Source organism: Natator depressus, chromosome 13 (assembly GCF_965152275.1).
Source record: "Natator depressus isolate rNatDep1 chromosome 13, rNatDep2.hap1, whole genome shotgun sequence".
Lineage (NCBI taxonomy): Eukaryota > Metazoa > Chordata > Testudines > Cheloniidae > Natator > Natator depressus.
The window spans coordinates 37,428,869-37,454,314 of record NC_134246.1 but is presented as its reverse complement, the minus strand read 5'-3'; the positions used below and the strand labels follow the sequence as shown (position 1 = coordinate 37,454,314).

Genomic DNA, 25,446 nt, shown 5'->3' with positions numbered 1-25,446 from the left:
AGTGGCTCGGCAGGACGAAGAGCGCGGGAGGCGCAAAGGAGCATGATAAATAACCCCCCCCCCCCGGCCTTCGCGGTGCATGATGGGAGTTGTAGTCCGCTCACACCCACTAGTGTTTCAGAACGGCAAGGGGCCGGACTGCATTTCCCATGAGGCGCCGCGCACACAAAATGGCTGCCCAGCCTCACGGGAGATGTAGTCCCGCCGGGCGCCCACGCCCCTCCCGTAAGGCACCGCGCGCGGCAACGGCCTGGGCAAGGGGGGGGGCGCTGCAGGAACCGTTGGGTGCGGAGCGGTCGATCGTTCCGCGGCGCTGGTAGCCACCACCGGAAGTGGAGGGGGAGGGGCGCGCCGGAAGTGGGGCCCGCACCGGCCCACCTATGGGCCCCCCACAAAATTAACCCCGTGTTGCCAGTCTGGGTTCCAGGCCTGCCGCAGAGTGGGGTGGCAGACAGGGGTGTTGACACAGGGTTGGCGTTGCTCATGCCGGCCCTTTAAGGGGTGGCCTGGCAGGGGTGGTGCTGGGGTCAGCGCCCAGGCTCAGCCCCGAATGGGGAGATGGGCTGGGCCAGGTTGAGACACTGGTGAGGGGGTCAGAGGTCACAAGAGGCAGCGACGGAGTCACAGTTTGCGCTGCAGGAAGGAGGCTGTGATGGGGTCAGAGGTCATGGTGGTATCTGAATCAGCGTTCCGAAGGGGTCAGAGGTCACAGGTGGAAGGCCACAACACGGAGGTTACGCCCTGGTCAGGGGTTTCCGTGGGGGCTGAGATTATGAAGGGGACAGAAGTCGTGAACTAGATGGGGGTCACTGTGGGGCCAGAGATCCAGTGGGGGTCGGCTGTCGAGGCAGAACTGTCGTTAGCAGTGGTGTCGGAAGTCTGGCCGGGGTCAGAGGTTGTGGTGGGAATAAGGACCCAGAATTGGGACTGTTAGACTTGACATCACTCTGGGATCTCTGGCAACTTGCCCTCCAGCACATTGAGCCAGAACCCACCATGCATGAGACCCACGGGAAGTCGCCTCAGGTGAGGCCATCAGATCTGGGGGCTTGTTGTCTTATCATTAGCCAGTCACCCTTCTGCCTTTCTCCTTCAGAGCGCCGCACTGGATTCATGATGGACGCCCCGTTGCTGAGCCTCACGCCCCGGTAAGGCACTTAGGGCAGGGCGCCAGGGCTGGAGTGGGGTCCCCTGGGGGCCTCTGGGATTGTGGAGGAGTCTCCCCAGCCTGTCCTGAGCCACAGACTCTGCCTCCCCGACCATGCCGCACATCGATAACAACATCAAGCTGGATTTCAAGGACGTCTTGCTGAGACCCAAGCGCAGCACCCTGAAATCCCGGAGCGAGGTGAGTGCCCCAGCCTGGCTCTCGCTCTGCTAGGAGTCCCCAGGCCTTCCTGGGGGGAGACCCACAGCCTATCCCTGAGTGGCTGGGGGCAGATATGGTGCACCCTTAGGGTTCTTCCTCTGGGTGCCCTGCTAGCGCCTCTCTCCCTCTCTGGCATAGGTGGATCTCCTCCGATCGTTCACCTTCCGCAATTCGCACCAGAAGTATAGTGGGATCCCCATCATCGCCGCCAACATGGACACTGTGGGCACCTTCGAGATGGCCAAAGCCCTTTGCAAGGTACCTGATCCAGGGATCCCCCAGCCATCTCCTGTAGCAGCAGCATCATCACTGATTCCCCAGCTAATCAGCAAAGGGGATCCACACACCCCCATGTGTTCTTCTTCCCAGCCAATCAGCACTGGGGATCCCCCCCAACCAACTCTGGGGCAGGTCATACACCATGTGATTAACTGCCCCAGCCATTCAGCATCAGGGATCCCCCCCCTCCTCCCTGCAGGACTGTAGCAGCATTATAAGCCATGTGATTGACTTCCCAGCCAATCAGCATTAGGGATCCCCCCCCTCCCCTCAAGGCTGAAGCAGCACTGTAAACCACCTGATTAAGTGCACAGCCAATCAACAATCAGGGTGTCCCCTGGAATCTTCCATGATACTAAGGGGAGTTCATGACTATGATTTTGGGCTGTTCCATTATAGTAGAGGGGGAATATTCTCACCTGCTGGTGGGCTGTTCCATTATAGCAAGGGGAAGAATTTTCTTTTCTCTGTTCCATTATATCTTCTTGGTGGGTTGCCCCATTACATGGGGTGGAAGGATATCTCTGTTCCTGGTTGGCAATTCCATTTTGGGGGGGGATCTTTTCTCTTGGTGGATTATTCCATTATGATGGGATGTCGGGGTGAGGGTGTCCCTCTGCTCAGTGTCACACCCCTATATCCTCCTCTCTCCCCAGTTCTCACTCTTTACTGCCATCCACAAGCACTACAAGCTGGAGGAGTGGAAGGAGTTTGCTGCCCGGGAGCCCGATTGCCTGCAGGTGCACGGGGTGGGGGGGGGTGTTGGCCCCACGCCCCCAACTACCTCCAGGGGAATGAACCCCGATGCTGTCCTGGGAGCCATCCTAGCCCCCGCTTTCCCCCAACTGCCCCACGGGCGTCTCCTGCCCTATGGGGAGCCATCCCATCCCCTCCCCACTACCTCCTTATTGCCTCGGGGGGATGTTCTCTCCCCAGAAAACAATCCCAGTACCCCACTGCAAGGGAGTCCCCTTCCCCCACAGATCACCCCACTCTCCCCGTATTGCCCCAGGAAGCCATCCCAACTCCCTCCTCCCTAGATCTTACCCCTGGAGATCTCTGTCTCGGAGTGTCCTCACATCAGTATGTCTCCCCAGCACGTGGCGGCTAGTTCAGGCACCAGCCCCTCAGACTTGGAGCAGCTGGAGAAGATCCTGGAGGCCCTACCCCAGGTGCGCTACATCTGCCTGGACGTGGCCAACGGCTACTCGGAGCACTTTGTCCAGTTCCTGCGGGACGTGCGCAAACGCTTCCCCGACCACACCATCATGGTACGTACCGCCTCACCCCTGTCAGTCACACAGTCATGGTTGGTACTGCCCCATCCCCGCCAGTACCACCATCATGGTACGTGCCGCCCCCACCCGTCAGTCGTACAATCATGGAACGTATCACCCCACCCCCGCCAGTCATACAATCATGGTACGTACTGCCCCACCCTTGCCAGTACCACTATCATGGTATGTACCACCTTCTCCCCTGCCACTCATACAATCATGGTATGTACCGCCCCACCCCCATCAGTCATACAGTGATAGTATGTACCAGCCCAGCCTGGGCCATTACCACTATCATTGTACGTACTGCCCTCTCCCCCACCAATTGCATCATTGTGGTACGTACCGTCCCATCCCTTCCAGTCACAACATGGTGGTACATACTGCCCCCAGCTGGTACCACCCTCATGGTATGTACCCCTTGTCAATCACACCATTGCCCCCGCCCCCCTGACCACCACCACCATCATGGTACATACTCCCCTGTCAGTCACATCATGGTATGAACCCCACCCCTGGTATGTACAGCCCTCCCCACCATGATGGTACGTTCCACTGCCCCCCACCCCAGGGCATGTGGGGACTTGAGGGCTCCCTGATCTCCCTGCAGGCTGGGAACGTGGTGACAGGGGAGATGGTGGAGGAGCTGATCCTCTCTGGCGCCGACATCATCAAAGTGGGCATCGGACCAGGTGACTGGACCGGGGGTGGGGCTAAAACCTGGGGGGCGGGACTATCTCAGCATGATGGGGGGAATACACACACCCTGGGGGGGGGGGGGGGGCTGGGCTATCTCAGCGTGATAGGGGGATACACACACCCTGTGGGGGCTGGACCATCTCAGTAGGATGAGGGGGATACACACCCAGGGGGGTGGGAGGGCTGGACCATGTCAGCATGATGGGGGGTGCGGGGGGGGATACACCCCCCGCAGGGGGTTGGACCTTCTCAGCAGGATGCGGGGGATACACACAGCCTGGGGAGGGTTGGACCATCTCAGCAGGGTGAGGGGGATACACACACTCCAGGGGGTGGGGGGAACCGGACCATCTCAGCAGAATGGGGGATCGCCCATTAGTGGGGTGCTCTCACCCACTGGTGGGCACTGATGCCCATCCCTGCTGTGTCAAGGTTCGGTCTGTACCACTCGGAAGAAGACAGGGGTGGGGTACCCCCAGCTGAGCGCTGTTCTGGAATGTGCCGATGCAGCCCATGGCCTCAACGGGCACATCATTTCGGTGAGCAGCACCAGATGGCTGGGTTCTATTCAGCGAGGGGAGGGGGGCCAGTGGTTAGAGCAGGGGACTGGGAGCCAGGACTCCTGGGTTCTATCCGGCTCTGGGAGGGGAGCGGGGTCCAGTGGTTAGAGCAGGAAGGCTGGGAGCCAGGTCTCCTGGGTTCCATGGCTGGCCTGAGCAGGGGAGTGCCTCAGTTTCCCCTCCTGATTGCTCTCTCTGTCTCTCTCCCCTAGGATGGGGGCTGCAGTTGCCCGGGGGACGTGGCTAAGGCGTTTGGTAAGTGCAGCCCACCTCCCACCTTGGGTTGAGCGAGCTGGGGGTCCTGTTACCTCACTAGCCCCCCCTCTTGTGGTTGCAGGTGCCGGCGCAGACTTTGTCATGCTAGGGGGGATGCTGGCAGGACACACGGAGTCAGGGGGGGAGCTGATCGAGAGGGGGGGCAAGAAATACAAACTCTTCTATGGGATGAGCTCCGACGTGGCCATGAAGAAATATGCTGGGGGAGTGGCAGAGTACAGGTATGGCCCAGGCTCGCTCTGCAGGGGGCGCTGTGAGAGTGGGGCAGGACCTGTGTGGGGAGGGCTGGGATTGCCCCAGGGGGGTACTGGGGGCAGGAGGTGGAGGTGGGACAGGCTGGGCTCATCCTGGGAAGTGCTTTGGGGATGGGCTCTCCTCCTGAGGGGCGCCGTGGGGCTCTCACACTCTCCCCCGCAGGGCGTTGGAGGGCGCTGTGGGGCAGGCCGGGCTCTCTCCCGGGGGGTGCCTGGGGGCTTTCGTGCTCTCCTCCTGAGGGGCGCCGTGGGGCTCTCACACTCTCCCCCGCAGGGCGTCGGAGGGCCGGGCGGTGGAGGTGCCATTCCGGGGCGCCGTGGGGCACACGCTGCGGGACCTGCTGGGCGGGCTCCGCTCCACCTGCACCTACGTGGGCGCCGCAAAACTGAAGGAGCTGAGCCGCCGAACCACCTTCATCCGCGTCACCCCTCAGGGGCCCCCCCTATTCGGGGCAGGGGATTAGGGGCCCCCAGCACACCCCAGCTCCAGGGGATCAGGGCCCCATAATGAACCCCAACTTCGAGGGTCAGGCCCCACCCTGAGGAGTTTTGCCTATTAATCCCCCTCTTTGAGGGGCTGAGGCCTAGCCACGAGGAACCCCCTGCCCTGGGCACCCCAATATTTCCCTCCTGAAAGCATGGGGGCAGCAGTGCTCAGCCCTGCCCCCCCAGGATGGAGGGGATAGAGCCAAGGGATCTCCGAATTTTCCCCGATCATTCCATTACCCGGAGCAGCCCCTGAGGTTAAGGGGGGCAGAAGGGACCCCTAATTCCCTTCCCGTCTCCTCCAGGGGACTCATCCCCCCAAAGGTCATCTCCCCCTGCTCTGCCAGAGGTGGGCTATGGGGCACCCCCCAAATGAAGGAGACCGAGGGGGGGGACTGGGCTGAATCATGTGCCATGTTTATTTGGTGTCACCAATAAGAGACTTTGTGGGGCACCCTCCGGAGGCTGATGCATCTGTGCCGTGGGGCGGGGGAGCGGCCCCCCCTAGAGGGGGCAGGGTCCCGGGAGCGCAGCAGCCAGGGCACCTGCAGAGAGAGAGAGGGAGAGTGGGTGAGGGGGACACAGGAGCGCCCCTCGTCCCCAGGGCACACGGAGGGTCACTCACCTGCTGGGGGTCCAGGTGGTCGGAGAAGGTGGGGATCAGGGTGTTGTGCCGCGTGCGCTGGTAGCTGGCCTGGGGGCGACGGGGGCGTGTGTGAGTGATGGGGTCTGAGCAGGCCCCCCAAGGAACCCCTGAACCTCAGCCTGAGAGCCTGCGCCCTCAAGTTACCCCTGAACCCCAGTGTGAGAGCCTGGCCCCTGAGTGACTCCAGAAGCCCCCTGAAAGCCAGACACCCCACATGACCCCTGAACCCCCCTGAGTGACCACTGAAGCCCCCTGAGACCCTGGCCCCCCCAAGTAATCCCTGAACCCCAGTGTGAGAGCCTGGCCCCCTGAGTGACCCCTGAACCCCAGTGTGAGAGCCTGGCCCCCTGAGTGACTCCAGAAGCCCCCTGAGAGCCAGGCACCCCACATGACCCCTGAACCCCCCTGAGTGACCATTGAAGCCCCCTGAGATCCTGGCCCCCCCCCCAAGTAATCCCTGAACCCTGAGTGACCCTTGAACCTCAGCCTGAGAGCCTGGCCCCCTGAGTGACCCCTGACCACCCCCAAGCTCCAACTGCCCCCCTTGAGCCCCCAGACCCCCAGGCCGCTCTGCACTAGCCTGAGCCCTGGCAGTGTCTCCTGCCCCCCTGCTTACCTTCCTGCGGGGGCAGCAGCTCTCCTCCTCTTCTGACTCCCACACGATGTCCCCGCTCGCGTCTGGAGGGAGCAGGGGGTTACACATGTGGCCCTGGACGCCTGGGTTCAACCCATCCTCGGTCTCGCAGGGGGGCGTGGGGATGGGGACACATGTGCACCCCCCCCAGCGTTCACCACTGGGACACACCCAGGCTCCTGGTTCCTCCTGGCATGGGGGTGGGGACATACACACAGACTCCTGGGTTCACCACTGGCCCCTGCTCCTGTGGGGGCGGGGGAAAAGGCCAGGGAATGACAACCCGGGATTCCTCCCTGTCCTGGTCCCTGCGTTAGGGGACCACACCCAGCCGCCTGGGTTCCCCCCTTTCCGAGCGGCCAATACCTACCCAGGTCCTGCTCTCCGGGCGGCTGGCAGTGCAGGCCAAGGTCGGGGGGCATCCTGGGGAGAGAGAGGGGAGGGGGTGAGCAGGGCGGAAGGTGAGAGGGGACAGGGAGCGGGGAGGAGACAGACTCACTCTTCCTGCGCGGGCGCCGCCCCCTCTTGGCTCTGCCCCTGGTGGGACCCCATTGTCCTGGGCTGTGGCTGCTCCGCCCCCGGCTGGGGCAGGGAGGGTATGCTGGTCACCAAGCCTGGGGGGGGAGAAGGGAAGTGGGTGGAGCCTGGGATGAGTTTTGCCCCCCCATGTCTTGCCCCATGAGTCCTGCCCTGCCCCCAGGCACTCCCACCCAGCCACATGCCACACCCCTAAGTGCTCCCACCCACCCATGCGCCCCGCCCCCTAAACACTGCCACCCAGCCACCTGCCCCACCCCCAGGCACTCCCATCCGCCGGCGTGCCCCCCCCAAAGCCCCGCCTACCCGTGGGCTGGTGGTGGCCCATGTCGGTGAGGTACTGGGCCAGGACGCCGAGCTGTGGGGGGCGCTGGGGGGACCCAGCCAGGGGGCACTCACTCCAGGCAGCCTCCTGCAGCTGAGGGAAGGGGGGATTAGAGTGTGGGATCCAGAACTGACCCCCGCTTCCTTTCTGCTCCCCCCCATTCCCTCCTCATACCTGCTGGAGCTGGGGCGGGGACAGGGAGCTCTCCAGGCGCACCAGATACTCGTACAGTAGCCCCTCCAGCCCCCCCAGGAAGGGCTCCCCGTATTCGGCCTCCAGCTGTTCCTGCCGCAAGAGCACAGACGTCAGCGTGCGGACCCCCCAACACCATGTGCCCTCGGCACAGCCCCCCAGCTCTCTGTGCCCCCCATGTGGCATGCAGCACAGCCCCTGCCCCTTTGGGCCCCCTGGCATGGGCCCCCAACTCTCCGTGCCCTCCAACCCCCTGACACAGCTCCTTGTGCTCCCAACCTCCTGTGCCCCCCTGGCACAGCCCCCTGTGTGCCCCCCAACCCCATGTGCTCCCTAGCACAGCCCCCCAGCTGTGTGCCCCCAACCCCCTGACACAGCCCCCCAGCTCCCTGTGCCCCACATCCTCTGGCACAGCCCCCCCAAGCTGCTGCACCTCTGGCGCAGCCCCTCAACTCCCTGTGCCTCCCAACCTCCTGCACTCCAGAATAGCCCCCCATGTCTCCAACCCTCTGCGCTCCCCAGCACAGCCCACCAGCCCCACCTGTGCCCCCAACACACCCACATTGCAGCACCCCAATTCCCCACCCCCTGTATCCTCCAGAGCCCCTGCAGGCCACGCCCCATCCCAGCTCACCTCCACGTAGGTCTCCCGACGCTGCCGGTCGCTCAGCAGCCCCAGCACCAGCTCCCGGAAGGTCTCCTGGGCTTCTCCCACCAGGCGCAGGTCCCGGGGGGTCTGGGCGGGGGGCAGCAGACGTGAGGCCCTGGGTCCAAGCAGCTGCTGAAATGCAGCCACCTCTAGGGTGCAGTGGGGCGCCCAGCAGCAACACGGCATGGGAACCAGCCAGCCCACCCACAGCGCCCCCTTCTGCCACACAGGGCCACTCTAATTGCCAGGGGAGAGCGCTCCCTGCCCGCAGCACAGCGCCCCCTAGTGCCAGCACCGAGTGTGGGGGGAGAGCGCCCCACTGGGTCCCCACTGGGTCCCCACCCCTCCTGCAGCACAGCGCCCCCTAGCGCCAGCACTGAGTGTGGGGGGAGTGCGCCCCACTGAGCCCCTGCCCCTCCCCGCAGCACAGTGCCCCCTAGTGCCAGCACTGAGTGTGGGGGGAGAGCGCCCCACTGGGTCCCCACCCCTCCCGCAGCACAGCGCCCCCTAGTGCCAGCACTGAGTGTGGGGGGAGAGCGCCCCACTGAGCCCCTGCCCCTCCCTGCAGCACAGCGCCCCCTAGCGCCATGCTGGGGCCAGGTCTGACGGCCAAGGAAGAGTGCCCCCTGCTGATCCCCCCGCCCAGCTCCCTGCAGCGCGGCGCCCCCTAGTGCCACGTGGTGCCCAGGGAGCCGTCCCCCGCCGCAGGGCGGCACTCACGGCCAGCGGGTGGCGCTGGTGCTCGCCCTCGGGGAAGTAGGTGTCCACAGCGTGGTAGATCTTCCCGTCCGGCTGCTCCTCCTGCAGCATCCCCATGATCACCTGCGGGGGAGCAGAGCACACTGGGCTAGCGGGCCGGAGCTGGGGGGGAGGCGGGGGGGCGGGGGCAGCTGCCCCCCCTTACCGCAGCCTGCAGGCCCAGGCGCAGCCGGGTGTAGTGGCGGAAGCAGACGACGTCGGGGGCCGCCTGCCCCACGGCCTCCAGCAGCCCCAGCACCCGCGGGAAGTCGCGCACCTGCCGCGCCCGCACCACCTGCCAGGCGGCCGCCGCGGCCAGCCGCAGGGGGGCGCAGGGGTCCTGGCTGGGGGGGGCCGGCGAGCTGCCCCCCGCCACCCACCTGGGGGGAGACACACAGAAAGGGGGGGGTCAGAGTGTCTCCTGCACCCCACCTCCAGGCCCCCTAGCCCCGCCACACCCCACCTCCATCACTATTGCCCCGCCCCTCCTCTACCCCGCCTCTCTCTAGCCCCTCCCCCGCCCCACCTCCAGCCCCACTGCCCCACCCCCTCTCCACCTCCAGGCCCCATAGCCCCGCCCTGCCGCCTCTCTAGCCCCTCCCTCGCCCACCTCCATCGCTATTGCCCCGCCCCTCCTCTAGCCCCGCCCCAGCACCCGGCCCTGCTCTAGCCCCGCCCCACCTCCAGCCTCTGGACTCGCCCTACTCTACCCCGCCTCTCTCTAGCCCCGCCCCAGTGCCCCGCCCCCTCTCTTGCCCCGCCCAACTGCCGACCCCAATAGCCCCGCCCCCTGTCCCGCTTCCAGCGCCGGCCCCGCCCCTCGTGTCCCCGTCCCCGGACCCTCTTGACCCCACCGCCGCTCACCCGTTTTCTCCTACGTCACTTCCGGCCATGGCTGGCCCCAGCCCGGGCCGCTGGCGGTTCTTCCTGGCCCGCGCCGCTCGCGCCGCCCGCCGTCGGGCCGGTCTCCTACGTCACTTCCGGGTCGAGCTGCGCGAGTCGGGGCCGGAGGCGGCCGAATTAACCTGGCTCCCGCCGCAGCCCCGCCCCTTATGGGAGGCCCCGCCCCCGTGAAACCCCGCCCCTTCCTCGTGCCCCCGCGCCCCCGCCCGCGGGAGACCCCGCCCCTTCCTCGTGCCCCCGCCCCCCCATCGCGGGTGGCTCCGCCCCGTTGGGCTGGGACCGCCCCGCGCCCCCCCCCCCGGTCCCTGCGCCCCGCGGCGCCGAACAGCTGCTGGGCGCGGCCGGACCCTGCCCCCGGCGGCCCCCGCGGGCGGAGAAAACGTCGGAAGCGGGAGTCTGGGGCAAACCTTTATTGCAAACAACGCCCCGAGCGGCCCGGCCACGGCTCCGCGATCCGCCTCCGCGGGAGGCCAAGCCCCGGGGGGCGGGGGGCGGGGGGCGGCGGGGGCGGTAAGGGGGGCCCGGGAGGAGCTGCTCCCTCGCTCTGCGGCGGGCGGAAAGCAGGGGCGATGGGTCCGCGGCGGGCAGGACGGCAGCTTGGGAGGCTTCAGCGGGGGCTGGGGCTGGGTGGAGACAGAGGGGGGCAGGGGTCGGGGGACGGGGGCGGAGGGGGAGTGTGGATGGATGGAGCCGCATTTCAACACTGCTGGAGGGGTCGGGGGGTGGGCGGACGCCCCGCTCCCGCCCGCGGCACAGAGCACCCCTTTGCCCCCTCTGGGGCTCAGCCGGCCCGGCCGGGGTCTCGGTGACGGGCGGGGGAGTTCCGGGGGTCTGGCTGGCGTGAGGGGGAGCCCCTGGCCGGGGATCCCCGTGCCGGGGAGCCCCTGGCCGGGGATCTTCGTGCCGGGGAGCCCCTGGCTGGGGAGCCCCTGGCCGGGGAGCCCCTGGCCCGGGCCTCCCGGGCTGGGGAGCTGCGGGCGGGGGCCGGCTGGCCCCCTGCGGCCGGGGCTACATCCACGGTCACCACCCCGTGGACCTGGGAGAGCTGTGGGCTGTCCAGGCTGGCCACCAGCTGGCGCCGCCCGGCCCGGAGCGGCACGAATGTCTGGCGGAAGGAGATCGTCTGGTGCCCACCGATGGTCCTGTGGGGAGAGGAGAAGGGGTCAGGACGCCCGAGTTCCATCCCAGCCCTGGGAGTGGAAGGGGGTCTAGTGGTTAGAGCAAGGGGAAGTGGGTTGGGTGCTAGGACTCCTGGGTTCCATCCGTGGCTATGGGAGGGGAGGGGAAGGGATGGGGGTCTAGTGATTAGAGTGGCAGGGGGTGGGGAGACTGGGAGCCAGGACTTCTGGGTTCTCTCCCCAGCTCTGGAAGGAGAATGGGGTCTAGTGGTTAGAACAGGGGGGCCAGGTGCCAGGGTTCCATCCCTAGCTCAGGGAAGGGAGGGGGGTCTAGTGATTAGAGTGGCAGGGGGTGGGGAGACTGGGAGTCAGGACTACTGGGTTCTCTCCCCTGTTCAGGGAGGATAGTGGGGTCTAGTGGTTAGAGGTGTGGGGCTAGGAGCCAGGACTCCTGGGTTCCATCCCTGGCTCTGAGAGAGGAGTGGGAGCAGAGGAGGGTGGGGGGATCACTCACCCTATGGTTGTGGCATTGGGGCTGGACACCCCCGACCCCTCCATGTGGAAGACAGCACCCGTCAGCGTCTGGGGCAGTGGGTTCTTGAAGACGACTTGCACCTGGGTCTCCTTGCCCACCACAGCTGGGCCCAGCACCTGAGAGAGAGAGGTGAGAACCCAGGTGTCCGGGCCAGCTTCATCCTCCCCCACACAGCCCCCCCACCCCCAAGCAATCCCAGGTGTCTGGGTCCTCTCGATTCACCTGCCCTTGCAGTGAGAGAATCCAGGCACCTGGACCCCCCTTTACTGTGAGCCTCAGGTTCCCCCCTGCTCCCCACAGTGCAAGAACCCAGGTGTCCGGGCTGTCCCCAGCACTCAGAGAACTCAAGTGTCAGGTTTCCCCCCATAGTCAGAGAACACCGGTGTCTGGGCCCCCCCGGCAGTCGGAGAACCCAGGCGTCCTGGCCCCCTTACCGTGAGCGTCAGACCCCCCCATAGTGAGAGAACCCAGGCGTCCAGGCCCCTTCCCGTGAGCGCCAGACTCTCCCCGCATAGTGAGAGAACCCAGGCGTCCGGGCCCCCTTACCGTGAGCGTCAGACCCCCCCCATAGTGAGAGAACCCAGGCGTCCGGGCCCCCTTACCGTGAGCATCAGACCCCCCCCATATTGAGAGAACCGAGGCGTCCGGGCCCCCTTACCGTGAGCGTCAGGTCCGGCGTGCGCAGGCGGAAGCTGTGCTGCTTGGCGAGTACCTGCCCAGTCTGAGCCACCTTCCCCGAGACGCTGAGCATGAGGGCCGCCTGGTCCACGAGGTGGGGCTGGTACTCAGCATAGGACACCACCATGCGGACGGACTGGGCTGCAGGGGGCAAGGAGGGGGTCAGAGAACCCGGTGGGGGCAGGGTGCAGCTGCCCAAGGGCTGGGGCACCCAGGGTCATGGAGGGGCCGGGGCTGAGAGGATCAATGGGTCAGGACGGGATCGGGGGTGTGTGCGGGGCTTCTGAGATTGGGGGCTGGGTTTGAGGGTTCGGGGGGATATGCAGTGGTGGGGGTGGGTTTGGGGAGACTTGGGGGGAGGAGGTTTGGGGGGCCCTGGAGGGATGGGTTTGGAGGTACCACTTTTGCCAGGCAGGAGCTGGTCCTGTTTGAAGTTGCTTTGGGTCACCTCGGCGTAGTTTGGGGTTCTGGGGGGCTGGGCATCGGCGTGCAGGGGATTGGGGAGTTCAGAAACTGGAGATTCAGGGTGACTTGGGGGGCTAGGTGGGGTTTGGCTGCGCAGGAGATGAGATTGGGGTTCACAGGGATGTGGGGGTGTGGACTGAGACTTAGAAGACAGGGTGGATTTGTGGGTTCACGATGGGGAGATAAGAGGTTGGGAACCGTGGGCTCAGGAGGTTGGGATTCAGGGGTGTGGATTGAGGTTTTGGGGGTTTAGGAGCTGGGTGGATTTGGGATCCGGCATCAGGGGAATGGATTGTGGACCAGGGTTTCAGGGGATCGGGGTTCAGAGGCATTTGGGGATGGGTTGGGAGCGCGGGGCCCAGGGGATCAGGGTTGCAGGGAGTCAGGATTCAGGGGGATTCCCTGGGGGCTAGGAGGTCAGGCTTCCGAGGCGTTTGGGAGGTGGGTGGGTGGTTTTGTGGCTTCAAGAACTGGAGGATTTGGGCTGGGGTTCAGGGGATGGATTGGGGGTCAGGATTGCAGACGGTTGGGGTTCAGGGGGATGGATTGGAGGCTGGGGGGTCAGGGTTCAGAGACTTTGGGGGGTGGGCTGGGGATCGGGGTATCAGGGCTGCAGGAGATCAGGGCTGCAGGGGGTCGAGGTTCAGGGGTGTGGGCTAGGGGGCCGGAGGCTCAAGGCTGTAAGGGGTGGGGATTCAGGGCTGCAGGGGGCTGGGGTTCAGGGGTGTGAGCTAGGGGGCCAGGGGTTCAGGGCTGCAGGGTGTTGGGGTTCAGGGCTGCAGGGGGTTGGGGTTTGGGGAGGTGGGCTGGGGGTCAGGGGATCAGGGCTGTAGGGGGCAGGGGTTCAGGGCTGCAGGGGGATCGCTGTTTGGGGGGTGGGCTGGGGGTCAGGGCTGCAGGGGGTCAGGGCTCCACGGGGCCAGGGTTCAGGGGCCTGGGGGCCAGGGCTGCAGGTGGATTGAGGTTCAGGGGTGTGGGGGCTTGGGGCCAGGGGGTCAGGGCTACAGGGGGTTGGTGTTTGCGGGGGTGCGCTGGGTGTCAGGGGATCAGGGCTGCAGGGGGTCGGGGTTCAGGGCTGCAGGGTGTTGGGGTTCAGGGGGGTGGGGGCTTGGGGCTGGGGGGGGTCGGGGATCAGGCCTGCAGGGGGTCAGGGCTGCAGGGGGTCGAGGTTCAGGGGGCCGGGGCTCACCTCCTCCCGGCGGGATCTGCACCTGCCGGCTCTCCTGTTTGAAGGTGCTCCCCGTCACACCCGTGTAGAACATGGGGGCCAGGTGCAGGCTGAGGGCCACGCTGTGGCTGCTGCTGCCCCGGTTGCTCAGGGCCACCTGGATGCTCACGTCCTGGCCCATGATGGCCTCGGAGGTCTCCACGCTCAGCGACACGTCCTCGCCCCACTCCTTGTTCTTGTAGATGTGTGCCTTGGTGCCGTGCCGTGCCGCCGTCTCCACCGCTTGCCGCTCGGCTTCCGAGCCTGGAGGGGGGGCCACGAGGAGTCAGCGAGGGCGGGAGCTGGGCCTCCCCCACCGGGACCAGTGTCCTTGTGCAAGGGTGGGAGCTTGTGCGCAAACAGCAGTGCCTGAGCATGCATGGGTGTGCAAACACTAGGGTGTATAAGAAGGTGAGTGTGCAAAGAAATGGATGAGCGTGCAAACAGAAACGGGCGAGTGTAAGTGTGTAAATTCAGAAACAAAAGGCTGCAGACATGGGTGTGCACAAATGAGCGTGCAAATGCAGGGGAAATGATCGTGAACAGGATTGTGTGTGTGCTAACATGGCAAATCAGTGCGCAGGCGTAGGCGTGCGACTGCGTGGAAATGCGTCCGTGGAAGAATGAGAGAATTCAAGTGCAGAAAACGGAGCATGTGAACAGATGTGTGCGTGCGTGCATGAGTAAGTGTGCAACAATGACCAAGCAAGCACGCAGGTGAACGTATGGGTGCAAACAGAAAAGTGGGTGCTCAAACACAAACGTGGGCGTGCACAAGAGGGAGTGGGAAGGCCAATAAGCGAGCGTGGAAACGTGTTTTTAGGTGCACAGGTGAGCGTACACACGTGGAAAAGCGCGTGTGCAAACATGGTTGCGTGTGCAAAGCTAGCCAACATGTCTGTGTCAGGTTAGTGTGTACCTCGGTATACGAACGCTCGCCTGTTACAGGAGCTCGCCGGGGCTCTTTCCCCCACGCATTCCGCTCACCCGCACACCCGACGCTAGCCCAGCCCCGTGTTTGACACAAGCAGCGACGAAAGGTGCCCAGATCCGGCCACGCTCAGTCCAGGTTTCCGTGTGTGCCGAGGAGGGGCCGGCCTGGCCCCTGGAATGCCATTCTCCAAATCGGAGATGAGCCAAGACCCAGAACAAACACGAAGGGAACCGGCCCGACAGGGTGGGTTGGTAGGGGTCAAATCCTCCTGGAAATGCTCCTGCACCACTGGGAGCCCAGCCTCCATGTGAGGGGAGTGTCACAACTCTGCACGGGCCAGCTCCCCGGAGAGCGTGGTCGCACTGAGCAGACGGCGATGGGTGGGGGTCCAGGGATGGAGCGTACAATGGATCAACAGCGCCCAGGGAGACGGGAGCACGCAAACCTGGACGGGTGAGGGCAGAAGAACGAGCGTGCAAACAAAACCAGCAGGCAAGCATGCAAATGGAGTGCGGAAGACATGCAGACAGGAGCCTGCAAACACTGACACTTGAGCGTGCAAACAGGATGGTGAGAGAGAAGAACAAGAGTGCCCAGTGAGTGGGTATATTCGTAAGAGAGTCCAAAGGAGCGTGCAAGAGTGAGTGTGCAAACGAAGAAGAGGGCATGTGAAGTATGCAACAGTGAGCGTGCTCGTGCAGGAGAGGGCGTGTGCGGCGTGCCAGAGCCAGTGTGCAAATGCAGCCAAGGTGCCATGAGCAGGTGTGCACGGCAAGGATGAAAGCCTGCGTGGCCGAACGTGCACAGGCGAGTGTGTAAGGCACTGCGAGGGTGAGGGGCGGGGGGCCTGGCCCCCCCAGCGCTGCCCGCCCCCCGTGCCTGACGCGTACCCTCAGGGTGCTTGTATAGATCGGTGATGTCGTGACGCTGGTGGGAGCCCACGGCCTTGGTGCTGATCAGGTGCCCGATGGCCTTTTCCTCCACGTAGACGATCTTGTAGGTGCCATCGGCCTGGCGCTGCCAGTACACCTTGTCGCTGTTCACCTGGGGGGCGGGGATTGGGTCAGCGCCCCACGGAGTCCCCTCCCCTTCGCAGCCCCCATGGACTGTCCCTGCCCCTTCGCAGCCCCTATGGAGAGACCCCGCCCCAACACAGGGTCCCACAGAGAGACCCTGCCCCCACGGAGACCCCACCCCTTCACAGCCCCCCCCCCCCAAATACTGATGTTCATCTTTGGGGGGAGCAGACTTCCCCCCCCAATACCTCAGCAAAGATGAAGGGCGCGTCGTACTTCAGATACACCTGCCCTCTCTTAATGGCCTCCACCGAGCAGGGCCCGCAGCAGAAGATACCTGGGGGGAGAGGTTAAGGGGGTCAGATATGGGCAGGATTGGGGGAAGAGGCAGTGGGGGTGGGAGACACACACACAGTCACACCCAACATCCCCTGTGGGGCTCAGGGCCCCAAAAGCCACATCCCTGTTGTCCTGGGGAACTCCCCGACACTGGATCACACCCACCAGAGGGGAAGTGCGCCCAGGGGGAGGTGCATTGTGGGAGGGGGCTTCTCACGCTCCAGCAGAAGGGGATCCCTCTGTCCAAGACCCCCCCATCTCATCCTCTGGCTTCGCCTTCAAACCTATTCCTCAGCCTCCCCCTCTTCTCCCCTCCCCCTTCTTCCTCTGCCCTCCACCCCCTTGCTTCCCCCCCCTCTGCCCCCCACTCACCACTGCTGGTCTCTTGGGGGGTGGCATCGACCACTTGCCACCCGTCATACCCTGAGGGCAGGTCGGGCCGGGTCATCCAGCAGTCGTTCCACACGTGGAAATTCCTGGGGGCAGAGCGGGGGGGTTACCGGTTGCATCAGAGCCCCCCTTCTCCCCCCCACAGCCAGCGCCTCCCTCCCCACAGCGCCTCCTACTGGAGTAGCCGGGAGCTGCCCCCCGGTGGCCGCCCCCTCACCAGACGGAGTCGGCATTGAGCCGTTCCAGCGGTTTCATGTTCTCGTCGAAGTAGATGTCCATGGTGAGGCTGACGTCCGTGTCGTGGGCCGAGTTGTAGTTGGTGACCGTGCGGGTGGCGATCCCAAAGCACCGCAGGACTGGGGAGGGGGCAGAACGGGGGTGTGTGTGTCGGGCTGTCGGGAGGGGCACAGCCCCCCTACCCCCTGCAGGATCCCCCAGCGCTAGCCCTGTCTGGCCTCTTCATTCTTTCCCTCCATTCTTTCATTCATTCATTTCCTCCCTCCCTCTTTCCCCTCCATCGCTTCTCTGCCTCCATTCCTCCCTCCCCTCCTTCATCCTCCATCTTTCTCCATCCCCTCCGTCTCGCTCTCTCTTCCCTTCCCTCGGTTGTTTCATTCCTTCTCTCCTTCCACCCCCCACGCCTCTCTTCTTTCCTTCTAGTCCTCCTTTCTCTGCATTCCTCCATTCCCTCCTTCTCGCAAGCCCTGCTTTCATCCCCTCTCCCTGCTTTTCATTCCCTCTATTCTTCCTCTCCGGCATCCCCGCCGTGCTTCTCTCTCTCCAGTCTTTCCTTCCCGCTTCCCATTCGTTCATTCCCTCGGCCCCCCACTGACCAGTCAGACCACAACCTCCCCCCAGCAGTGCCCCCTGGTGGCCAGAAGGGGCAGTGCGTCCCCCTGCGGTGCCCCCTGGTGGCCAGCCAGGCCCAGCGTGTTCCCCCACAGCGGTGCCCCCTGGTGGCCAGCCAGGCCTGGCGTGTTCCCCCACAGCGGTGCCCCCTAGTGGCCAGTGGGGGCAGCATGTTCCCTCCCAGCAGTGCCCCCCAATGGCTAGTGGGAGACAGCACATCCCCCCCCCCAGTGGTGTCCCCCGGCAGCTGGCCAGGGGTGGTGTCCCCCCCGCAGTGGTCTGCTGGTCTAGCACACCTCCCCCGGCAATGCCCCCGAGTGACCAGCCAGGCCTGGTGCTCCCCCCCCGGTGGTGCCCCCCAGTGGCCAGTGGGGGGCAGTGCCCCCCCCCAGCAGTGGTGCGCCCTGATTACCAGTTGTGACGACGCCGGCGAAGACCCAGCACTGGCCGTAGAGGACGGGGTAGCCGGTGCGGTGGTACTGCCGGAGGATGTCCACGCTGCCCACCCAGGCCGAGGGGTTGGTGCCCCGCGAGTAGTCACCCGTCCAGTTCCCCACCAGCACCCCGTTGTCGTCCAGGGAGTTCACCTGCCCCACGCCGGGGGGGGGGGGGGAGAGAGAGCGGTGAGGGGGGGTAGAAAGGTCAGGGGAGGGACTGCAGGGACAGACAGGTGCGGAGGGTGGAGGTCAGGATGGGATGGGCTGGGGGGGTGGAGGTGCCCCCCCCGCCCACGGGCCCCTCCTCCACTCACCATGGCGGAGACGACGCGGGAGACGCTGATGGGGTCCCCGCGCCCTGAGTGGGGCATCCCGCGCCGGTCCAGGATGTACAGGCAGGCGTCCAGCAGCCCCCGGTCAAACTGGGGGGGGGAAGAGACGAGGGTCAGCGCTGAATAGCCCCCTCCGGCCCGGGGACCCCTCTCCTGGGGTGCCCCCTCCTCCATCCCCCTCCCTTCTCCCCCTCCTGCCCCAGGACCCCTCCCCTGGGGTAAGCCCTGCCCCATCGCCCTCCTGCTCCCGGACCCCCCCATCCCTGCCCCTGGGTCCCACCTGCCCGTAGTTCCAGGTGCGCTCCCCGATCTGGCTCTCGGTGCCGTAGTAGATGCGCCCGCTCTCGTTGAGCACGTATTCCTCCAGCCAGTCGTCCTGTGGCAGGTACACGGCGTCCTCTGGGGGGAGTGGGGGGGGGAGAGAGCCCGTCAGCTCCGCCCACTGCCCTTGGCCCCACCCACCGCCCCTCGGCCCCACCCACCGCCCCTCGTCCCCGCCCACTGCCTCACAGCCCCACCCACTACCCCGCGGCCCTGGCCCCTCCTGCCCCACATACACCCTGTCCTCTTTGTCTCCCTTGGGAGGAAGGGACCATCAGTCTGACACCGGCCCCGCAGTCCCACCCTTCCCCCATGGCTCCACCCCAAACCCTCCCGCTCCAGGTGTTCTGGCTCCCCCATGTGCTGTGAGCTTCCCCCTGGCCGTGCCCCCACACCCTGCCAGCCTGACTCCCAGCGGCTGCAACCTTCCCTCCAGCAGTGTCCCCGCGCCCCCCACGTCCTGCGAGCCTGACCCCCAGCGGCTGCAAGCTTCCCTCCGGCAGCATCCCCGTGCCCTCCACGCCCTGCGAGCCTGACCCCCATGTGCTGTGAGCTTCCCCCTGGCCGTGCCCCCATGCCCTGCAAGCCTGACCCCCATGTGCTTCCCCCCGGCCGCTGCGCCCCACTCACCGCGGCACCAGGGGTTGAAGAGGATGTAGATCTCGTTGCGGGGGTCGAAGGGCATCTGGTACTCGCCTGCCCGGCTCCGGGTCTTGACGCTGAAGCGGTACTTGCCGATGACGGCGGTGGGGGCGGTACTGACCCGCAGGGACAGGCTGTTGCTGCTGGAGTCCCTCACTTCGGCTGCCCAGCCCAGCCCAGGCAGCGGGGCCCCCACCGGCACCAGGATGTGGGTGGCCTTGGACACCTGGGGCGTGGGGCCTGGGTGGGGGGGGGAGACAGGGAGTTAAACCCTCTGCAGGGTAACCCCCCCCCCGCCCTGTGGTCAGCCACCCTCCAGCCAGCCCCCTGCCTCTCCCTGCCCAGCCCCTCTCTATTCCCTGACACCCCTCCCCAAGCCCTCCAGCCAGCCCCCCGCCTCTCCCTGCCCAGCCCCTCTCTATTCCCTGACACCCCACTCCCCAAGCCCTCCAGCCAGCCCCCCGCCTCTCCCTGCCCAGCCCCTCTCTATTCCCTGACACCTCATCCCCCAACCAGCCAGCCAGACCCCCATCAACTCTTCCCCCCTCTGGCCAGCCCCTTCCAGGAGAAACCTACAATCCATCCCCCCCACCCTCTGTCCATCTACTCCCCCCCCCCGCCATTCTCTACAGATGGACCAGTCACCCCCATGTGCCCCCATCCCCGGGCCCAGACACCCAGAGGTATCTAATCTCACATAGCATAGGACTGGAGGGGCACTGCTGGGGAGAAGCTTGCAGCCCCAGGCTGTTCCTAGCCAGGGGCACTGCTGGAGGGAAGCTCATAGGCCCGGCATATCCCTGGCCGGGGCCACTGCTGGGGGGAAGCTCACAGGCCTGGCGTGTCCTGCCATCCCAGCCCTGTGATCTCAGCTCCATCAGCAGGTCTGGGCAGGAGGGGCCCCTCCCAAACCTGTTCGACCCGAGTGTGGGGGAGCGGGGGTGGGGCCCAGTGGGGTGCGATTGCCCCGCTTCCCTTCCACACCCTGCTGCCTCCCACACCCTGTCTCTCAGCCATCTTGGGACTGCCATGCTGTGAGCTGCTCCCCAGCAGTGACCCCAAGCTGGGAAAGTGGGGTCTCCAGGGCTGCGAGCTTCCCCCCAGCAGTGCCCTTAGATGGGACAGGGGGCGAATCGGGTGTTGTGAGCTCCCCCACACTGGTGCCATGTGGCCTTGGGGTCTGGCCAAGCAGAGAGGGGTGTGGGAATGTGGCCACCACATCTGGGGAGCTGCCGGTGCAGTCGGACCGCTAATGATGGGGTGGGTTTGTGGCCCCAGGGCGTGGGACCTGGGAAGGGGGTTAATTACAAAGCCAGCTGGGCCGGCAACCAAGGGAATGGGCCACGCCTCAGAGCCAGCCCCATGGAGAGGCAGAATTCCTTCCCCCCCCCGCCGATCAGCCTCGGCCTCTCATAAGAACAGCCAGACTGGGTCAGACCAAGGGTCCATCTAGCCCAGTGTCCTGTCCTCTGACAGTGGCCAACACCAGGTACCCCAGAGGGAATAAAAGACCAGGTGATCATCCAGTGATCCTCCCCTGTCTCCCATTGGCCCCTGGCAAACAGAGGCCAGGGCCACCTATCCTGGCTAATAGCCATTGATGGACCTGTCCTCCATGAATTTATCTAGTTTTTTTTTTATCCCTGTTATAGTCTTGGCCTTGACAACATCCTCTGGCAAGGAGTTCCCCATGTTAACTGTGCATTGTGTGAAAAAAATACTTCCTTTTGTTTGTTTTAAACCTGCTGCCTATTAATTTCATTGGGTGACTCCTGGCTGTCGTGTTATGAGAAGGGGTAAATGACACTTATTCACTTTCTCCGCACCCGTCATGATCATATCCCCCCGCCCCGAGTCATTTTTTTCCAAGCGGAAACGTCCCAGTCTTATTAATCTCTCCTCATACGGCAGCTGTTCCAGACCCCTCATCATTTCTGTTGCCCTTTTCTGAACCTTTTCCAATTCCAATAGGTTTTTTGAGGTGGGGCGACCAGAACCGCATGCAGGATTCAGCAGGGGGCGCTGTGGGGAGTGGGGCCGGAGATCCAGCAGTGCAGGGTCCTGTCTCCCATCAGGTGATGCCATGGGGCATTGGGGAGAAGCACAGGGAGGCAGGGGGCACTATGGGATGGAAGGGGGAGCGGCAGGGGGAGTTGCAGGGCACCGGGGGCTGCTGGGGGCAGCAGGGGGCAGTAGGGGGTGCCATTCGGCAGCAGGGGGCAGCGGGGGCAGGAAGAGGGCAGCAGGGAGGTAGCACGGGGTGCTGGGGGCAGTGGGACGTAGAAGGGGCCCCAGGGATCAACTCTCACCAATGAGCAGCTCCAGGCAGACCTGATGCAGCTCGGAGCAGCAGGGGGCAGCAGGGTGGAAGGGGGGAGCAGCAGGGGTGCAGTGGGGGCCCATCTCTCACCGACGAGCAGCTCCAGGCAGACCCGGTGCAGCTCGGAGTCATAGGGGGAGCAGTGGGGGGTGGGAGCAGTAGGGGGCGCTGGAGAGCAGTGGGGGGCGCTGCAGGGGGCAGCGGGGGAGCATGGGGGGTGTCTCTCACCGACGAGCAGCTCCAGGCAGATGCGGTGCAGCTGGGGGTCGTAGGGGGAGCAGTGGGGGGTGGGAGCAGTAGGGGGCGCTGGGGAGCAGTGGGGGGCGCTGCAGGGGGCAGCGGGGGGAGCATGGGGGGCGTCTCTCACCGACGAGCAGCTCCAGGCAGACGCGGTGTGGCTCAGGGTCGTAGGGGGAGCAGTGGGGGGTGGGAGCAGTAGGGGGCGCTGGGGAGCAGTGGGGGGCGCTGCAGGGGGCAGCGGGGGGAGCATGGGGGGCGTCTCTCACCGACGAGCAGCTCCAGGCAGACCCGGTGCAGCTCGGGGTTGTAGGGCTGCTGCAGTTGCAGGCGGATGTCGAAGGGCTGCCCCCGGCGCACGATCAGCTCGTCGTACTCGAACTCGTCCGTGTGGTGGGCTCGGCGCGTTGCCCCCGAGCGCTGCCCCATCAGGTCCACGCCGCTCACCACCAGCATCCCCTCTGCGGGACAGGGCGCCGTCAGTGGGGAGCCCCAGTGGGGGAGGGGTGGGGTCAGCAGGGGATCCCCCAGATCCAGAAAAGGGAACCCCAGTGGGGGAGGGGTGGGGTCAGCAGGGGACCCCTGAGACCCTTAAAGGGGAACTCCAGAAGGTGGAGGGGCAGGGGACACCCCAAGTCCAGAATGTGGACCACTGGAAATGCAGCGGGAACCCCAGTGGCAGTGGGGGGAGGGGAAGGGGCCAGATGTGCAGAAGTTGTATGAGGGGGGAGGGTCAGCAGGGGCCCCCCGGAGCAGGAGGACTGTTCTGGGCGGAAGGGGGATCCTGGGACAGGGGATCAGAGTGGGGCAGGTTGCTCCGGGGGGGGGGGAAGAGGAGTGAGGGGGTCCCACGTGGAGGCTGGGGTTCCTGGTGGGGAATTGGGGGGACATGGGGGGGCCCAGGTGGACTCCGGTGGGGAGTAGCATCCGGTTTCTCCTCCACTCCCTGGTGCCGTTCCTCCATTCCTCCTGGTGGGGAATTGGGGGGACATGGGGGGACATGAGGGGACATGGGGGGCCCCAGGTGGACTCCGGTGGGGAGCAGCATCCGGTTTCTCCTCCACTCCCTGCTGCCCTCAACACCCACCTGGGGGACCTCCTGCTCCAGGGGCTGCGAGCTTCCCTGCAGCGGTGCCTGGATCAAGCCCAGCGCTGGTTCAGCAGCATGGGGGACCCCTCCCGCCCCCAGGGAACCCCCCTCACCCCGGATGACTGGCTGGGCCGGCCGGGACCCCGGCACCTCCCCCGGGGCCGGCCCCCAGTCTGTGTCGTCCCTGGGCCCCGCGCAGCATTTGCAGCATCTGCAGAATTTGCTGAAAAAGGATCGCTTCCTCCTTTCGGGCTGGGGATCAGGGGGGCCGGGCTGGTGCACCCGGTAGCTGGCACTCGCCCACCTCCCCACATCCATCCGGGTATTGGGCTCCGGCATCCTGCCTGGGGTGGAAGAGAGACAAGCAGTGAACACAGTTCCCCGGCCCTGTTATATGCGGCTGTTCCCCAGCCGCACCCCAGAGGTGGCTGCGTTTCAGCACTGGGCACATCACTTCCTGACATGTGTCGGGGGGAGGGCTGCCTGCCTGGTGGGCCGCACAAACCGAGCGATGGGGAAATCGGCCTCGGGACAGTGAGGAACTAGGTCAGAGATGCTTCACCCTCGTTCTGCGTCAGATGCCGAGTCTGAGCCGGGGAGGGAACCCAGGAGTCATGACTCCCCCACTTCCAGCCCTGCTCTAACCACTAGACCGCACTCCTCGTGCAGAGAACCCAGGCGTCCTGAGTGGGGCATGCAGAGCTGGGTGCTGGCCTGGCCTTTGGGAGGGGGAGGACGGTTCCTGGAGCCAAATATCAGTTTCCTTCCCTGACGCGCACCCTGCCCCTGGCCCTAGCTGGAGAGAGTCCAGATGTGAACAGCTGCTGGGAGGGGCAGGGCTGGGAACACAAGAGTGGGGGAGGGGGGCATGGGGAGGGATGGATGGATGGACGGACAGGGGGCCAGACGGGGGCATGGATGGACAGACAGACGGAGGGATGTGTGTGAGGACTAGATAGATGGACGGATGTGGGGACAGATAGACAGATGGGGGTGTGGGGATGGACAGGCAGACAGTGAGGGTGTGTGTATGGGGAAGGACGGACAGACAGAGGGAAGCGTACAAGTATGGATGGTTGTGTATGGGGAGGATGGATGGACAGACAGACATAAGGGTTTGTATGGCAATGGATGGATGGATGGGTGGACGGACAGAAAGAGGGATGTGCATGGGGGTGGATGGATGGACAGACGCAGGGCTGTGGGGGAGATGGATGGACAGAGGGGCATGTAAGGGGACAGACGGATGGACAGACAGAAGGCTGTAGGAGGACGGATGGATGGACAGACGGAGGGCTGTGGGGGGGATGGATGGACGGATGGAGAGACGTGCATGGAGACAGACAGACGAAGGGACAGACAGACAGGGCTGTGGGGGGCGTGGGTGGACGGATGAATGGAGGGACGGGTATGGGGACGGAAGGAGGGACAGACAGACAGGGTGGTGGGGGGGATGGATGGACAGACGGACGTGTAAGGGGACGGACAGACAGCCGGGGAGGTGACGTCGTGGTGGCCCTGGGAGGGTCCGGGGGGTCCCCCCGCAGCCGGGGGGCAGGCGTGGCAGTGGCGCTGGGTGCGAGGAGAGCCCAGAGGCAGCCAGGCTGCAGTACCCGGCTCGGGCACTGGGGGGGGCTGTGATGTGGGGGCGTGGCCAGGGCCCAGGGAAGCCAATGGGAGTGCAGGGCGGGGTTGGGGCAGAGGGGTCGGAAGGGGTTACCCCCTGCCCCAGGAACCCCACTGCGCCCAATGGGAGCAGGCCCCAGTGATGTCATGGCGGGGGGCGGGGCTCCAGTCCCACCTGCTCACGGAGTGGAAATTTAACGGGGATTCGAGGAATTCGATGACGACTCTGGAACCCAGGAGTCCTGCCTCCCACACTGTGCTCTAACCACTAGTCCCCCTCCCCTCTCTGACCTGGGGAGAGAACCCAGGAGTCCTGCCCCTGCATCTAGCCACTAGTCCCCCTCCCCTCCCAGAGCTGGAGATAGAACCCAGGAGTCCTGACACCCAGCCACCCCCCTGCTCGACTTCCATCTAAGACATTGCACACCCCTCCCCTCCCTTCAGTGACTGAGGACCAGGGCTCTGGGGACGGGACCAGGGAGAGTCTGCCAGGGCCCAACTCACCCCCAGGCTAAGCACCCCACAACCCCAGCTCCCCAAAACGCCCAGCTCCCAAAATTCCACCCCATTCCTTCCCCAGTCCCCAAACATCCCAGCCCCCCAAAATCCCCAGCCCCTCGTCCCCCTGCCCCCAAATAACCCAACACCTCTTCCCCCAGCACCCCAAACTTCTCAGCAACTCTTCCCCCAGCACCCGAATATCCCAGCACCTCACCCCCAGCACCCCAAACTCCCAGCATCTCTTCCCCAGCCCCCCAAACTTCCCAGCACCTCTTCCCCAGCCCCCTAAACTCTCAACATCTCTTCCCCCAGCACCCCAAACTCTCAGCCCCTCTTCCCCCAGCCCCCCGAATATCCCAGCATCTCTTCCCCAGTCCCTCTTCCCCCAGCCCCCCAAACTCCCAGCCCCTCTTCCCCCAGCCCCCCGAATATCCCAGCACCTCTTCCCCAGTCCCTCTTCCCCCAGCCCCCCAAACTCCCAGCCCCGGAGCCCGCACTCACTGGCCGGGTGCTCGCTCGCTCGCTGAGCTCTGGGGCCAGGCGCTGCGCGCTCTGGAGCTGGGAGCCGGGGGGGAGGGGGCGGGG

At 65.3% G+C, this 25,446-nt stretch overlaps 3 protein-coding genes across 8 annotated transcripts; 1 reads left to right on the top strand and 2 right to left on the bottom strand.

Moving 5' to 3' along the window:
* The first annotated feature begins 135 nt into the window (after positions 1-135).
* Positions 136-5,671, top strand: GMPR2 (guanosine monophosphate reductase 2). Of its 6 annotated transcripts, none has more exons than XM_074969930.1 (10): positions 136-225; positions 1,097-1,348; positions 1,508-1,627; positions 2,305-2,388; positions 2,746-2,919; positions 3,536-3,617; positions 4,057-4,163; positions 4,397-4,439; positions 4,522-4,681; positions 4,989-5,671. In XM_074969930.1, the coding sequence occupies exons 2-10, from the start codon at positions 1,262-1,264 to the stop codon at positions 5,176-5,178; spliced, it is 1,047 nt and encodes a 348-aa protein (XP_074826031.1). In that variant the 5' UTR covers positions 136-225; positions 1,097-1,261; the 3' UTR covers positions 5,179-5,671. The 6 variants fall into 6 exon arrangements, with proteins under 6 accessions (XP_074826031.1, XP_074826032.1, XP_074826034.1 ...); XM_074969931.1 differs by having other exon boundaries at positions 220-316; XM_074969933.1 differs by lacking the exon at positions 136-225 and adding an exon at positions 247-312.
* On the bottom strand, positions 5,594-9,814 carry TINF2 (TERF1 interacting nuclear factor 2). Its single transcript, XM_074969420.1, has 11 exons — positions 9,786-9,814; positions 9,088-9,301; positions 8,904-9,005; positions 8,169-8,270; positions 7,517-7,627; positions 7,324-7,435; positions 6,980-7,094; positions 6,851-6,903; positions 6,463-6,524; positions 5,826-5,894; positions 5,594-5,745 (listed from the first exon to the last, which is right to left on the bottom strand). Exons 1-11 carry the CDS (start codon positions 9,812-9,814, stop codon positions 5,629-5,631), a joined length of 1,086 nt encoding a protein of 361 aa, XP_074825521.1. The 3' UTR covers positions 5,594-5,628.
* A 791-nt stretch (positions 9,815-10,605) lies between these two features.
* Positions 10,606-25,415, bottom strand: TGM1 (transglutaminase 1). Its single transcript, XM_074969281.1, has 15 exons — positions 25,363-25,415; positions 22,848-23,078; positions 21,914-22,105; positions 19,076-19,327; positions 18,405-18,523; positions 18,107-18,214; positions 17,768-17,942; positions 16,724-16,862; positions 16,489-16,592; positions 16,026-16,114; positions 15,652-15,805; positions 13,810-14,091; positions 12,136-12,296; positions 11,457-11,593; positions 10,606-10,966 (listed from the first exon to the last, which is right to left on the bottom strand). The coding sequence occupies exons 2-15, from the start codon at positions 23,071-23,073 to the stop codon at positions 10,606-10,608; spliced, it is 2,499 nt and encodes an 832-aa protein (XP_074825382.1). The 5' UTR covers positions 23,074-23,078; positions 25,363-25,415.
* Between the last annotated feature and the right edge of the window lie 31 nt (positions 25,416-25,446).

Coding starts and splice junctions, on each gene's coding strand:
- GMPR2 (XM_074969930.1), top strand. CDS start 1,262: ATGCCGCACATCGATAACAACATCAAGCTGGATTTCAAGGACGTCTTG. Junction 1,628..2,304: donor TGGCCAAAGCCCTTTGCAAG/GTACCTGATCCA, acceptor CTCTCTCCCCAG/TTCTCACTCTTTACTGCCAT. Junction 4,164..4,396: donor TCAACGGGCACATCATTTCG/GTGAGCAGCACC, acceptor TCTCTCCCCTAG/GATGGGGGCTGCAGTTGCCC.
- TINF2 (XM_074969420.1), bottom strand. CDS start 9,814: ATGGCCGGAAGTGACGTAGGAGAAAACGG. Junction 7,095..7,323: donor GGGCCACCACCAGCCCACGG/GTAGGCGGGGCT, acceptor CTCCCCCCCCAG/GCTTGGTGACCAGCATACCC. Junction 5,895..6,462: donor GCTGCTGCCCCCGCAGGAAG/GTAAGCAGGGGG, acceptor CGTCGCCCCCAG/GCCAGCTACCAGCGCACGCG.
- TGM1 (XM_074969281.1), bottom strand. CDS start 23,073: ATGCCGGAGCCCAATACCCGGATGGATGTGGGGAGGTGGGCGAGTGCC. Junction 22,106..22,847: donor GGCCCAGCCAGTCATCCGGG/GTGAGGGGGGTT, acceptor CCTGTCCCGCAG/AGGGGATGCTGGTGGTGAGC. Junction 14,092..15,651: donor TCTATACAAGCACCCTGAGG/GTACGCGTCAGG, acceptor CCCCCCCTCCAG/GCTCGGAAGCCGAGCGGCAA.